General features: G+C 44.5%; 1 protein-coding gene and 1 long non-coding RNA gene across 7 annotated transcripts in view; one reads left to right on the top strand and one right to left on the bottom strand.

The window, feature by feature from the left end:
• Positions 1-251: 251 nt before the first annotated feature.
• LOC142599420 (uncharacterized) lies at positions 252-12,371 on the bottom strand. The gene is made up of 3 exons (XR_012832976.1): positions 12,341-12,371; positions 10,664-10,847; positions 252-4,039 (listed from the first exon to the last, which is right to left on the bottom strand). It is a non-coding gene; the product is annotated as an uncharacterized LOC142599420 (long non-coding RNA).
• The window catches only part of LMAN1 (lectin, mannose binding 1), a 24,509-nt gene continuing 20,961 nt past the window's right edge, over positions 11,565-15,112 (top strand). For 5 of the 6 annotated variants that reach the window (XR_012832973.1, XR_012832972.1, XM_075739780.1 and 2 more), the window contains exons 1-3: positions 11,586-11,834; positions 13,360-13,514; positions 13,604-13,711. Coding sequence is in view for 4 of the 6 variants with exons in the window: in XM_075739780.1 (XP_075595895.1) it covers positions 11,633-11,834; positions 13,360-13,514; positions 13,604-13,711 (465 nt within the window). In the remaining 2 variants the exon portion in view is untranslated. Of the gene's footprint in view, positions 11,835-13,359; positions 13,515-13,603; positions 13,712-15,112 lie in introns of all 6 variants that reach the window. The other variant, XM_075739779.1, reaches the window with a different exon arrangement.

The raw sequence follows: 15,112 nt of genomic DNA, 5'->3' as shown, positions 1-15,112 counted from the left end.
CTTAGCAAGGAAAAAAAAGCAAAGAAGTTCTTCCAGCAATATGTCATCGTGGAGTTACGGGAGCACAACCTTTATTTGTTAAAGCCTGCTGATTATCAGGAAGACTGGATGGAGACTGAGCCTACACACTGTTCATAAAGCCTCAAAATTAAGTTTAGGAGATTTGCAGGAAAAAACCCACAACCAACCATGTAAGATTCCATTTTTAAAACATTAACATGGTTTAATAAATCAGTTTATATTTGCTACGTATGAGCTGCTTGTACATTTTAGCTTTATCCACGATGTTTGTGTGTTTGCCCTGTCAAATCTTCCATGCGATTAGTTCCCAGGGCCTACAGCCCTAAGAGAGGGTGTGTTACGTCCTGGGCTCTTGGAAGCCTAGTGCCTTGCTTTTCAGGGTGCGAAATCCATCAGGCTGATTTCATTCTGACAGCGCTACACAGGTACTAACCTCCGTCAGGACCACCTCAGGAAGAAATGAACGTCCAGCACGGAGTGCTTGTGTTAGCAACGGCAGCTTACGCAAAACACTGACAGCTTCACACTGAGAAGCCCTGAAATCCATGAATGATGACTAAAGTAATTTTAGCTTAATAAAAAAAAAAAAAAAGAGGTTTGTCAAGCATCATTGTTTTGGACTTCTCGTGACCTCACTTAGCAGAATGGTCCCACTGCCTGTAACCTTTGTCTCCAGTATTTTCCATGATAACTAGCTTTGTAGGCATTTGTTTTCTATCATCAAATCATTAAATGGTAATGCAATTGTTAGTTTAATTTCCCCAGTTCTAATACATTTTGCAGCCAGTAACCATTCCCAGTTCATTAACTGACTGACCTCAGCATTAACACCCCCTCTGCTAGGGTTGCCTTGGAAACAAAGCTTCCTGTGCGTAATCCAAGCTTATCTAGCTCTTTATCCTACATGTGACCCTTAATTACTTGCTAAATTAGAATGGTTTTCTGAAAATCACAAGAGGAGGTTAATATGTTCTTCCAGAGCTGGTCAAGCTAAGATGACACTAAATTCACAGGGAATTCAAATTACATGATCCCTGAAGGCGTCTCTTTCAGAAGGAAGATGAACTTTCCCAATGGGAGGCAGTGTGCCATGATAATGCTCCTGTCACTCACTTTCCTTGCCCTGCTTGTCCAGCTACAGCTTAATCCAGTTTGAACAATGTAGTAAGTAAATATCAGGTTGATTAATTATGGTGCCAGATTCAGTAACCACTTGTCTTCTGTAATTAACATTGTAATTGAAATTAAGTAATACACTTCATACACAGATTTCTGGACTAGGAGGAGGAACAAGGGAGAATACTCAAGGCTGTGACAGGGAAATTAGGAAAACAGTATCAGGGGTCAAAACACGAATTGTCTCTTTAAAATTGTGGCACATTTTAAGAAACTCTTCAGTGAAAAATTACTTTATTACTCCCAGACATCTTGGAGTAGAGATGAAATGGGGTTGGTTTGTTCAAAATATTGCTTACAATTTCTGAAAATACGCCTTTCCTTCACCGATTTGATAAATGGAAATCGTAAGAAAAGGTGGTGCTCTCTAGGATGCCCAGTGCCTTTCCTCTCCATTGTTTCCAATGGCACACGACTTAAAGGGCAGCGAGTCTTTTGCTTATGTGCGCATCTTTACAAAGCTGTGCTTAGGCTGAGATGCTATCACACGGTCTCAGAAAAAAACAAAACTCCTTGCGTCTCAGCTGGAGAACATAGGCCAGGCTGAAGCATCTCCTCAGTAGAGCCAAAAATAGAACTAGTGCAATTTATCTCTCCTCACTGTCTGCGGCTGCCCAGCCCTCAATGCCTCTGCCTCAGCCCAAGCTGGACTTAACCACACGATCTTGTTTGTAGAGCTGCTCTGAGGGTGACTTTCCCAGGGGAGGCACTCTGGTCTTACATACACGGTTGACAGGGCATACATCTATCTTCACAGACCAACACCCAGCCATTCAAAAGCAGCACTTGCAAATTGCTTACATGTCCTCCATCTTTTATTGACATAGCACGAGGTAAATTTTGCATTGTTTTTATACTGTTATCTAAATCCATAGTCGCTCTCTTTACTACCTTACATGTGGGGCACTGTCATATTTCTGGAAATGAATAGTCTATGGATGTGTCAGTACTTTATCTCTCCCCTCTCAGTGTGCTCTGGGGAATGCTCTGGATCTCAGTCTGCTCTGAAGACGCAGTACTGCTTGCTGCTGTTAACATAGTTTGTGTTCAGCTTGCAACCTGTCTAGGAAATCTCGTCGGTCCTGCAGGCAAGACCCCAGCAGAAAAGGATCCTCATCATCATCTGATGATAGCAGAAATGCGCCCTTTGGATAAACGCAGTCTGTGCTGTCTATCTGTGCCTGTCTTTGTGGTTCCTCTTCATGCTGTGTGTTTGGGTGAATGTGCCAGGTCAGCTGTTTACCGCAATTGCCCTGCGGAAATACCCTTTCTTGTGCAGGTCTCCAGGGAACAGTAAGCTAGTGGAATGTGTCGGTAAGCTAGCAGAATGCCTCAGTTTCACAAAGCTCACTGGAACAACATGATTTAATGGTTCTTTTCCTTCTGACCTACATACTGCCTCTCTCGTGAGCAGTAGCACGCTTGGGGCCTTGCAGATCCATCTTCCCATATAGATGTCACAGAAAAGGAGGAGAAAGGCAGCTTGAGGTTGGGAAAGTCACCGGTCCTGGAACAAGCGCGAGTCTTCTTTAGGCCCTCCAGAAGTTCACGCTTCTGAACATTATCGTTAGGGATAAGAATCCCTGGGTTGTGTTCTGGAGATGTCAACTTCTATAGCATTTTCACCAGGAGTCTGATGTCTGGTTTAGCAATGATGGGTTTCTCCTAGCTAGTCACAGTTTCCTTCCACACAGCATTTCGTTCACTACACATACATTCAAGCACAGCCAGTGCAAAAAACACAGTCTGTTTCAGCATGCCCCTATCTATTACGAAATGTAAAGTAATTTGGGCCTGTGTACAAACGCTTGCTTTCACGGATACACATAAAGCTCACGGACTAATCGTTAAGATGAGAAGGGACTAGACAGGTAAGTGCAGTCTACCAGTTGTACTGCAGATTCCTCTTGGTCTAAGACATATTTGTATTTTACACTTTAGTTACAGATACAGTCACCTGCATTTCTGCTCAGAATTCCTAAGTTCAACGCAAAATACCTCAGGGGTTTATTAGCATGATAAGCAATGATTCCCCCAAGACTTTTTAGAAAGACTTCACTGTGGCCTCATTTGTTTTCTCCCTTTTCTTTCCTCCCCCTTCCAATGTGGTCTCTTTAGCGTGTCCAAATGCTCACATTGGCAGCTGAAGGATAGATTCATTGGTACTCTATATCCACAGGGTCTTTGACTTCCCTGCTTAGACCTCGGGAAAATATGATGGCATTTTTCTAAGAATAATGACAGAGAAACGATACCATCCATAGCTTGGCAGGATCTGAGACAGTTAAGGTATTTAATTCTTTGTGATTATACAGAATTTATCATCCTGCCAATGGATCCCCACCCAAGGAATTATCTCACGAAGACGCATTCTAGATGTGTGAGAGAGATTAGCAAGTGCTAAGCAAGAACATATTCACACGTTCTTTGGTGTTTCTGCTGAAATTTCCAGCAAATATGATTATGCTTTTCTAAGCGAGCATCTATCCATTGGTAACTGGACTGATGGTGACAAGTATTTTCTCGAATAGAGAAAGCTGTCAGGCCCTGCCAATCCAAGTAGGTTTCAGGCCAGTAAACCATTTTCTGTTCTCTCTTTGCTGAACCATCATTTCCCTGTTACTATATTTGAATTCAAATGTAATTTTTGGGACAGATTTCAAAAAAGTTCTTACAAATAGGAAACATTTTTTGTTTCCTATAGTGAGGAAGTAGTAGTTGAAACAACTTGAAGGGACAGTTCCTTATCTCAGCTGCTAACTTCTATAACTTGGAAGTCTCTGGATGTTTTCCTGTGTGTCACAGTGGACTGTAGGGCAGGTTTCCATGCCTGGAAAGAAGACTTTTAAAGGAGTAAGTTTCCATTTTTAAATGAGATTTTAAAAATGCTCCATGCACAATTGCTAATACTGCCTCGTAACCATGATAAAATCCTTGGATGCCATCCAGATTCTTGAAAGGCACCTAGGCTTTCATGTGAGCACGCACAGAAATATGCATACACCCTTTCTCCCTCCCTTAAGAGTATTAGTCTTCATACATTTCATCTTCACTTAAAAAAACACCTTATTATCAGGACTGGTGAGCCCTATGACTTTGGGGGTGGGAGGGGGCTTTCCAAGCATTTTGAATATTTTTTTCTAACAGTTTTCATTTTCATAAGAACATAGAAAGCATTTTAAGACATCGAGCCCAGATATCCACCCTTCCCTTACTTCAGTCTCTACAGTCAATGTATGTGGAATTACAGGCATGGAAAACAGGATTACAGATGTTCAGTCACCTGCCCCCTCCCTTCCAGCCCCCCCCCCCAGGAACAAGGAAATTACCTTCCTTCTTCAAAAGGGTACACTTTGGAGAAGGGTCAGTTCAGAAACGTGGGCCTGATCTTCATATTCATTGCGGGAACCTCATTATTACCATAAGAAATCAGACCTCAAAAAACCTAGAAAGGTGCTGAAAAGACAGAGAGAAATGGAGATCATGGCGTCTGGTGGCCAGAGAGAGGCCTGACACTGATTCCCCTGGGGACAAAGGAAAGAGACAATTATCTTTGTCTCTCAGTCTAGTGATGTGTCCTCTACTCTTCTTTTGTGTAGGTAAGAGGTAGGAGGAGTAGAAAGAGAGAATATTCTACCATCTAAAAGACTGCTAAGCTACTAGGTTGCAGCAAGCTGTGATTGGTTTCTCTCATAGCAAAATCAACAGGGGAATGAAGACATCTGAATGAGAGACCTCTTCTGAAAAAACTGACTTTGTTGTACCATTAGATTGACATTGTTACATGGCATGAAGATAATCAGTTTGAAAACAAATTCTGGAGATCCCAAACGCTTGAGATTTGTCTCCAGCTGCTCTTGAGCTATTTCATTTTTGTCCCTGGTTTATTTCTTTGTTTCAGATCCTTTTGATCTCTATCTTGGAACAAGAAAAAAAATAAGATTGTACAATAATGCCTTATACTCTATGGCATATTCCATTTCAGGATCCTAACAAAGGGTAAATAATAAGATACATAGTTTCAACTCTGGATCGCAATGGAAAAACATTTCAGTTTCCTGCGGCAAAACTGGAGAAAATAGTTCAGAAAAGAAAGAATAACAAAACAAACATAGAGTCCTTGAGGGATCTAGGTAGGCAGTCAGCAAGATCCTTCAGTTACCTCAGTCTGCCATGTAAGTCACAGACAGAAAGAGCTTTAGGGGTTTTCTGGTGACCACTAGACTCTACCAATGTGGTGTCCTTGACCACCGGGTATGGCAGATCAGCTCTGGGGAATACTGCTGTAGTGTTTCAACCCACAGCCACTTCACAGAGTTTCTCCAGATCCTTTGTGATCACCACTGCTCTAGTGCGGAATGGCAAGGGCTGCATCCTGGCACTTGAGCCGCTCCAGTTCTTAGCCCAGCACATATATTCGAATGTGTCTTTGTCAGCAGTTTCCACTAAGAAATTTATCTGAAGCTTGAGCACACCTTCCTTTTGGCCAGCTCCTCTATAGCAATTCTGACACCTTCAAGCACCAGAGCAAGCTTACCTAGAGGTTTGAGGCATTTGCTTTGTTTCAAGGCTGAAACAAGATCACATAGCTGTGATGATCCTGCCTGTGAAGGTCCTGCTTGACTAACCTGATCTCCTTCTATGACAAGATGACCCACTTAGTGGATGAGGGAAAGGCTGTGGCTGTTGTTTACCTGGACTTTAGTAAAGCCTTTGACACCATTTCCCACAGCATTCTCCTGGAGAAGGCGGCTGCTCACAGCTTGGACAGGCGTACGCTTCGCTGGGTAAAGAACTGGCGGGATGGCCGGGCCCAAAGAGTTGTGGTGAACGGAGTTAAATCCCGTTGGCAGCTGGTCCAAGTGGTGTTCCCCAGGGCTCAGTACTGGGGCCAGTTCTCTTTAATATCTTTATCAATGATCTGAACGAGGATCGAGTGCACCCTCAGTAAGCTTCCAGATGACACCAAGTTTAGCCTGGAGAAAAGGAGGCTGAGAGGAGACATTATCGGTCTCTACAACTACCTGAAGGGAGGCTGTAGCCAAGTGGGGGTCGGTCTCTTCTCCCAAGTAACAAGCGATAGGACAAGAGGAAATGGCCTCAAGTTGTGCCAGGGGAGATTTAGATTGGCTGTTAGGAAAAATTTCTTCACTGAAGGGGTTGTCAAGCTCTGGAACAGGCTGCCAGGGAAGTGGTTGAGTCACCGTCCCTGGAGGTATTTAAAACATGCGTAGATGTGGTGCTCGGGGACGTGGTTTAGTGGTGGGCTTGGTAGTGCCAGGTTTACGGTTGGACCTCATGATCTTAAGGGTCTTTTCCAACCTAAATGATTCTATGATGGAATATTTTTGTTTTGTAAAACATGCAACTACGGCTCATTGCTGGCTTCAGGTCAATGGCAAAAAATCCATGGATATTAGTGGAAACATGCTCTGATCCATGGTAATTTTTTATGTTGCTGCTAAGTATTGATGTTGGAAAGTTGTTGGGAGGTTTCCATCCAAAAGTAAGTAGGTTAATCCTGTAATTAATGTTAAGAACTACATTTTGCCAGTTGGTAATCATAAGAACTCTCTTCCTCTGAGTTCTAAGGAGATCTAACTAAAGCATAAGGAGGGATGTGCAAGCCACAGATTGCAGGAGCACTATCCTGTTTAATCTAGGAAAAGAGAATGTGAATTATTATTTACGTGGTAGAGAGGAAAGACCACGTCCCTGGACCTACTAGTGACGCTCTTCCTAATATTGCCCAGGATGCTGTTGCACACCTTTGCTGCGAGGGTGCAGTTGCTGTTTCACGTCCAACATGTTGTCCACCAAAACAGCTCTGCAGAGCCGTTTTCTGTCTGATCGCACCCCAGACTCTCCTGCTACATGTGGTTATTCCTCACCAGGTGCAGGGCTTTGCATTTCTTTTGTTGAACTTCACACGTTTTCTGCTGGCCCAGTTCTTCAGCCTGTCCAAGTCCCTCTAGAAGCAGACCCACTGTTGCAACCCAGGCCTAGCAAAGAGTTGGTTTTCCTTTTTCTTCTTCTAGGTGCAATAGGGCTAAGAATGGAAATGGGAGTGCGTATGGGGTAAGTAGTGAAACTTTGGTTGTTATTGATACTCCATATTCTGAACATTTAAAGCCTTAGCTGTGCTGAGTGTTGCCTTTTTTGCGTAATCCATAGAGGTTTGTTTCTGTTCTTAGACAAAAAACCTTTTAATCACGAGAAAAGCCTGAAGAAGCTATGAGAATAATGCTTATAGGGAAAAAAACCCCAAAAAACCAACTGTCTTTTTTCCCAGAAAACTAAGTATTTTGAAGAATTCTGTTCTGCTTTTGCACAGCCATGCATAAAAAGCTTGTCAGAACCATTGGTCTGTTATTTTTAAGCATTACCATAGCCACTGACAGAGAGTAACTGAAACATGTGCATGTTTTCTTTGCAAAGTCTTCAAATACTTGCAACTCCAAATTAAAAATTCCCTTTTGGAAAGCTAGGGCATGATTAAAGCCTGGCTGTTGGAGTGTCTGTGGCTGCCTGGAAGTGAACTGAGGGCTTGTCTAATGGATAAAACAAATTATTTTTTGTGTTTGAACAAATACAGATAATGCTGACAAGTACTTTCCTTACCATGGATCGAGACTGCAACAAGCAGGAAACTGCAGAGAGAGAAGCAGGTGATGTTGGTGAAGGATGGTAAAAAAAGGAGATGAGGGCAATCAATTACCAAGCCCTTTGATGCAAGATTCATCTTAAATGAAGGTATGTGTGATAGAGATGTCTGCTTCAGACATCGCTTGCTCTGCCACTGATAGGAGGAAACTGATACTTCTACGGTAGTTTGTTCAATGCCTCTTAGGCATCCACTTAAGATGAGCTGACTCTTTCCCTTTTTAGTACTCATTTCTCTGTCCTAGCTATACAAGGAGCCTAGGATGGTCATAGCAGAGGTACATGCCTATCCTGAAAATGTAGCTGTCTAAAAAGTAAGGAGACATTAATCTACTGCGTAACCATAGACAAGCCACTTACTACCTACCTTAGGTTATGACCACGCTCCAGAACTGTGACATGTGATGTCCTCAACTAACGGTTATACTGGGCCCACCTTCCCATATATGTGCAATTTTAACCTGCAAAAACCTCTTTTGCTAAATTTACTGATAGGTTATGCTGTTGAAGAAGATGGCTTATATGCATTGGCAAGAGTCTTTTGTGCTGGTATAAACTGTGCATAGTATTGTGCATTCAATAGAAAAACTGGGAGTGCAATACCTTCGCAGACTTGGTACGATGATAAATAGGTCCATGCTAACAGAACATTACACAAACTGCAATGTATACTTGTAGAACTAGCCTGCTGAGAGATATCTCTGGCAGAAATTATATTTTCTGAGATAGATAGAATTTATCTTAGTGAGACCAGTGATCTCAGTGATCTTGACAATAGGCATTGCAACCAACACGGGCTTTAATGAAGACTCTTCACACACTTTTTTTTTGCACTGCTGGGGGGCTTCCCAGAATAGCTACATGGTTACACACACGTTCACATGTACGGGTCAAACGTCCTTTGAGAGGCTGTGGAGTCTCCTCTGGAGATACTCAAAACCCACCTGGATGCCATCCTGTGCAACCTGCTTTAGGTGAACCTGCTTTAGCAGGGGGGTTGGACTAGATGATCTCCAGAGGTCCCTTCCAACCCCTACCAATCTGTGATTTTGTGATTCCTTGGCATTAATCAAACCTCCTTGGCACCAAGAGGGTTGAGAGTTTAACAGTGCAAGGGCCACAAAGGGAAGAGATGAAAAAAACTGGTCATTCGCTGTCTTTTTAAATCAAATTTTTTGAAGTTTGATATCCCTAAACTTTCTGCCACTTAGCCAATGTATGTTTAAAATATGTATTTATACATGTGAAAGTTTATATGTGTGCATATACATATGCACATAGAACTTGATTACTTCATTTTCTTCTTCAACTCAGAGAAACAAGTAGCTGAACTGAGATAATTATTGCAGTGTAGAGGACACATTCAGTACAGAGTGATTACACAAACCAAGTGGAGTTTTTCTTTTTGACAGTATGGTAATTAAGAAATAACCATATGGTGATCTGGGAAATCCTGTTCCTTGACTATGGACTGCTGTCAAGTACTCTGGAGTTTTGCATGCTCTGTGACAATTATGAAACAGTGATGAAGTATTATATAAAACAAAGGGGTACAATCAGTCAAATGACGGAAGAGTCGATAGCAAGAATGATATATGCCAAAGTAGCTGCATAATGTTCTATTTTACCTACTAAAAAGTTGAGACAATTCAATCTAACACCATAAAGTTATGCAGTGCAGCATCTGTTCGCTTAAATCATGTACTGCTTCTATGCTGGTGCCTCTGTGTGGCAGAATTTCAGACCTGCTTATGTGTGTGGGTAAGAGAGAGATTTGTTTCAAGGCTAGTGCTTTTGGTTTTCTAGTCTCTTTCAGTGTGGTTCAGTTATTTTATTGGCATGGTAAGTTCCAAGATTACTGCCAAATGTGTGAAGTAGACAGGACAAGGCTTCATGCTGTTCTGTTTGGATCTCTGACGCACACACCATTTTATCCTCCTTAAGTAATTGCAGCATACTGTATTGGTCCAGCGTTCTAGAATTTTACTTGAAAAATTACTTTCTAGATTTTTAAAGAACAGAAAACCAGCTGAGTTTTCTGCGTCTAGTTATCTGCCAAGAAGAGACTACCAATTCCCTTACTATCTCCCACAGATATGCTCTAAAAAACAAAAATATATTCTTAAATTATTTAGAGATATTTTAGAATATAGTTGGATGGAAGACACTATACAAAACAAAACATCAAGTAATTCTTTATCTATATTAACAAGTATTAACTTACCAAGAATACTTAAGATACTTATATGTAAGTTCTTCTAAAATTTATCTCGGGAATATTTTGCTTGCATGTCTCATCTGATCAATATATTGGCTTAATCCTTTGTGTAACTGAGAATGTACCTTTCACAGTGAATACGCAAGGTTTTACTTTCATCCCTGCTGAAGCAGATGTGTGCCCTTTAAAAAAAAAAAACTTAATCTCTCCTGAATGACTCCAAGATCATCCTCTTCTTTCGCAGGCTCTGAACCTACTTACTGACTCTTAAACTGGTCATACTCACAGATTAGGCGAGAGGAAAAGATGTCAGAAACTAATGAAGAAAGTAGAACAAAACACAAGGGTGGAAAGAAGCTGAAAAGACCCCACTCGTCGTAATTACTTTCTTCTGGAATGAGGCCATAAGACAGAGCAATAGCTGGTATTTAAGAATGAAAAACAAAGTTCTAACTGTTGGTTCAATCATCGATTTAACAGGGGCATGTTCTGGTCCAGTGGACTGCCGCTCCAGTGAAACAAAGCTGACACCTGACCCTGCTCCGTGATGCTGCATGCTGACAAAAAAATAACCGTATTTCTCACCTTTACGAATCTGACCCTCTCTGAAGTAGCGTCCAGATCACTAACCAACTTTCACCACCGTCAACTCGCGTAATCGAGGGCGTGAGCGTCACCAAAGGTTTGCTTTGCTCACGTCCATGGAAGAAGGCTGGTCTCCTATGTTGTGAGAAACGGTATCATTTTTTCTGCAGGATTTCCAACTATTCTAAAAATGAACAGATAGAGCCTGCGTAAGTGGGTCTTTGCTAAAGAAGTAATACCGATGGAAAAGAGCAGATTATTTACCCTTCAAACACTCTGCGGACTGCTAACGGCATGCAGCCCCGCAGGAGGCCGCCGTACAGGAGAACGCACGGCTGCCGGGGGATCCGCCAAGCCCCAGCCGCCCGCGGAGGAGGATGCCGCCGGCCCCCAGAGCGCTCCCACCGCCGCGGCCCTGCGGAGCCTCGCGGGCACCCCTGAGGGGACGGGGAACGGCCTGCGCAGCGCACCCGGGTCCGCTCGGAACCGCTGTCAGCCCGGCCCCCGCCCGGTCTCGGACTCCCCGTTCCCACAGAGGAGCCATCCCGCTCCTGCCTGGCTGGAGAGCCGAGGCCTCCCGAGGGCGGGAGAGAGGGGCAGGAGGCGGAGGCCCGGCCTGGTCCGCTCCACCCAGAAGCGGCACCCTCCTACCGCCCCTCAGAAGCGCCGCGGCCAGCCCCGCCTTTCCCGGGAGCGCCCCGCTGCCGCACGGGTCCCCGCCGGCGGGGCGAGCGGTGCTGGCGCCCCCTTGGGTGGTGGGCTTGGGGCGAGGCCCAGCTGCCGGCATCGCGGGGCTGTCGCGGAGCTGTCGCGGGGCTGGGCTGCGCTGGGCTGCCTGACCTGACCCGCCCCGGCCCGGCCCGGCCCGCCCCGGCCACCGCCCCGCCTTGCCCTTTGCCCGGCCCCCGCGCTCGGCCAATCGGGCGGCGCCCTGTTGGCTGTGCCCGGTGTCCCGCACCACGGTCCAAGATGGCGGCGGGCGCGCAGCGGGGTGGCCTGGCGGCGGCTCTCCTCGCCGGTACCCTGCTCGCCTTCGGCCGCCTGCCGCTCGCCCTCGGGCAGACGGCGGCGGCACCTCTGCCGCACCGCCGCTTTGAGTACAAGTACAGCTTCAAGGGGCCTCACCTGGTGCAGGCGGATGGAACGGTGCCGTTCTGGGTGCATACGGGCAGTAAGTGCCGCGCGGGGGGCGGCGGCGAAGTGCGAGCGGGGCCAGGCCGCGCCATGTTCCTGTCGTGCAGGCCGGCCCCGCGGTGGGCACGTAGTCTCGTTACTTGAGGTGCGGGAAGGAGCCGCCGCGGGCCGTGGCCGGGGAGCTGAGGGGCACGGCGAAGATGGCCGGGGCCGGCGGGACCCCTCAGCCTTGGTTGGGCGCAGGGGGCCGCCGAGCCATCGGGTGAAAGCGGCGGGGGCTCTTGCGGCCTGCAGCTGCGAAAAGGGAGAGGAGCCCGACTCCCCCCCCCCTCCCCGCGCCTTCTGCCGCCCTCGGCGGAGACCGGGCAGGGGCGGGCCCCGCGCGCCCTTCGGCTCGAGCGCCGGCCGTGCCCACCCCTCCCCCCGCGCCCTCGGCCCTGTGGTGCCGGTTCCCGCGCAGCTCCGGAGGGCGCCGGTCCTGCCGTAGCGCCGGGGTGTCCGCGCATCCTCCCCCGGTTCCTCTGAGGCGCGGTTCGGGGCCACCCGTGACCCTTCCCGTGATGCGGTAGCTCCGTGCCGGTGAGGCGCTGACTGAGGCCGGCGTGAGGCTCGTCTTTGCGAAGTGATGATGTGTCACTTGCTCACAACGAGAGTCGGCCTCACGCCTGTGCGCCGTACCTGAGGCGGAGTACCGGTCCTTCTGTATGGCTAGAAATCCTGTTGAATCTCGTAATAGAAAAGCTTGAAACGGAGATTGTGCTTTGTCAAATACGACTTTATTGAGCATAGTTTGTGTATTCTCTGCAGTGCGGGTCAAGGATTTGATTGTACTCAAAAAGGCATCTAGTCATCTGTAAGTCCCCCCACCTTGTAGAACGTATTGATATTTACCGTACCTCAGTATGGTTTCTCTGCAGTAACTTCTGCCGTGGTTTTATTTTTTGACAGACTTTAGTTTATATTGGTTAATTCCCGAGTGTTAATTTTTGACTCTTATTTGACATTATGCTACAAGTGACGTGAAGGAAACTGTCTGTAGATGAGCTTTTTCCTTGCTTTTCTTAGGCAGATAATAACAAAAATAAATGTCACTTAATACAAGTGAATAAATCTTTCTCTAAATGTATGCCTGTTATTCTTTTAAACTATTAAAAGTTGGAACATCTGTTTTTAAAAAGCAGAAGATAAATCAGTGATTTGTGAAGTCATGTGGGATACAGCAGAAAACTAAACTTGATTTTTTTAAAAAGTAATTTAATATATATCTTAAGAGCAAGACCAATGTTCTGTGTGAGGTGTATGTTGTGGTCCCAAATGCAAGGTGATTAAGTCTTCTGTAAAGCAGTAGTAATCACGCAGTTGAAAGTAAAGGTGTGTGGGGGGTTGGTTTGTTTTTCCCTTTCAAGTGGTTGAGCATGCCACTAAAAAGTTACTTTGAAAACTCTTCAGCAGTTGAAAAGACCAGAAAATTTTGTGACTTTAGAGGATTTGTTAACTGGCTAGTTAAGTATGTGCAATATTTTCTGTTTCATATGTTCAGTGTTGGTTCCTTTCCTTTCTAGATGCCATACCAAGCGCAGATCAAATTCGTGTAACAACATCTTTGAAAAGCCAAAGAGGATCAGTGTGGACAAAAAACAAGTCAATATTTGAATATTGGGAAGTCAAAGTGACCTTTCGAGTTACAGGAAGAGGCCGCATTGGAGCTGATGGACTGGTACTAAGAATTTGATCTAACTGAAGAAAAACAGACATGCTGTAAAAAGTGCATCATGACTTACGACTCTTACTTGCTTTCTGTAACAGGCAATCTGGTTTACAGAAGAGCAAGGCTTGGAAGGTCCTGTTTTTGGAGCAGCTGATAAATGGAATGGTGTTGGAATTTTCTTTGATTCCTTTGACAATGATGGAAAGGTTAGTTGGATGCAAACTCTTCTAGCAAAGATTGTAAATTAATTTTCTGCCTGTTTGTACGTATAACTTTGTGGGGGAAAAAATTGGATGTTATTTTCCTACTCTCCCCCCCTTCACTTCAAAGAGATAAAATAGTCAAGTTTCCTTTATAGAATTTTTACTAGACTTTTTCACACTCTTTTTTTAAGCTTGAAAGTTAAAGCATAACATACAATGCTCTCCACTGAACATTGGTTCATGTGTTAAGTTTGGAGGGATAATACCATGTACGTACGTACAAGCTGACATTTGGAATGTCCATGCAGTTTGAAATGTTGATGTATCTGTGCTTTGGAAGCGGCATATTGTACCAAAATATGACACTGTGGAAACACAAATTTCTATGTCTGTCTCCAGAGATGCTCTTTTTCTTGAAACAAATCTGCCTTGAGCAGTTCAGCAGCGAAAATTCTGTAGCAGATGGGGGTGACAGTTGCTGTTTTGAATTTGCAGTTTTCCAGTCCAGAACGATCCTGGGAAACATTAACAATGCATAGTAGGTTTGCTTTGCTTTTTTTGCTTTTCCTGCACTACTTTGGCTTGCTTTCAGATGGTTTAGATATATTTTTGTAGGTGTACAAGTTTTTTTCCTACAGATGGCTTTTGCTGTACAGCAAACTTCATCATATATTAAAGTTGAAAGACCAAAGGTGACGTGTATGTTTCTGATCTTCAAAGACAAGACGTAGAATTAGAGTATTGTTTAACTTGCTAAGAACTTTTAAATCTTCCGTGTTGTGTGTGTCCCCCCCCTGCTTTTTTTTTTCTGACTTCTGGCTTGAATATGGACACTGGTGTAGTTTAGCTGGCTGAAGATGCCATCTACCAAAAATTGCACGCGGGCAGCACTGTTTGTCAGAACTTTGATAGCACTGAGGCTGTCAGTGTGGTGTGAAACTTTTTTTTTTTTTTAAAAGAAAGTGATGATGTGTCACTTCTAGTCAAAACAAAAGTCTTTGTTATGCCTGTATTGGTCTGATGTGCCTTAAATACTGGAGTTTGTAAGACTTCTTTAATGACAACCTCTTACTTTCTTCAGTCCCAGTATGGAGAAATTCTTCTTGTTGCTGTTTCATTGTGTTCACTGGAAGATGTTTGGTGCCGTAACTGGTCCTCAGCCTAATATGCTGGCAATCAGAAGTAGACTTCATCTAGTACTGCCAACTCAAAGCACCCTGCTTACCATGCTGGTTTAAAAACTCCAGAACCCTTTTTCTCTTCCTTCTGAGGCTGTAGGTCGTACTAGAGTTTAATTTTTATTTCTCTGTAGAAGTAGTGACAAGAGCTTTTTAAAAAGAGAAATACAATTTCATAGCTCTGAACACGTGAAGTTGTGAAGACCACACTAAAAGTCGTGAAAGC

The sequence above is a fragment of the Balearica regulorum genome, chromosome Z (assembly GCF_011004875.1).
Source record: "Balearica regulorum gibbericeps isolate bBalReg1 chromosome Z, bBalReg1.pri, whole genome shotgun sequence".
NCBI lineage: Eukaryota > Metazoa > Chordata > Aves > Gruiformes > Gruidae > Balearica > Balearica regulorum.
This window is presented reverse-complemented; position numbering and strand designations above follow the sequence as displayed.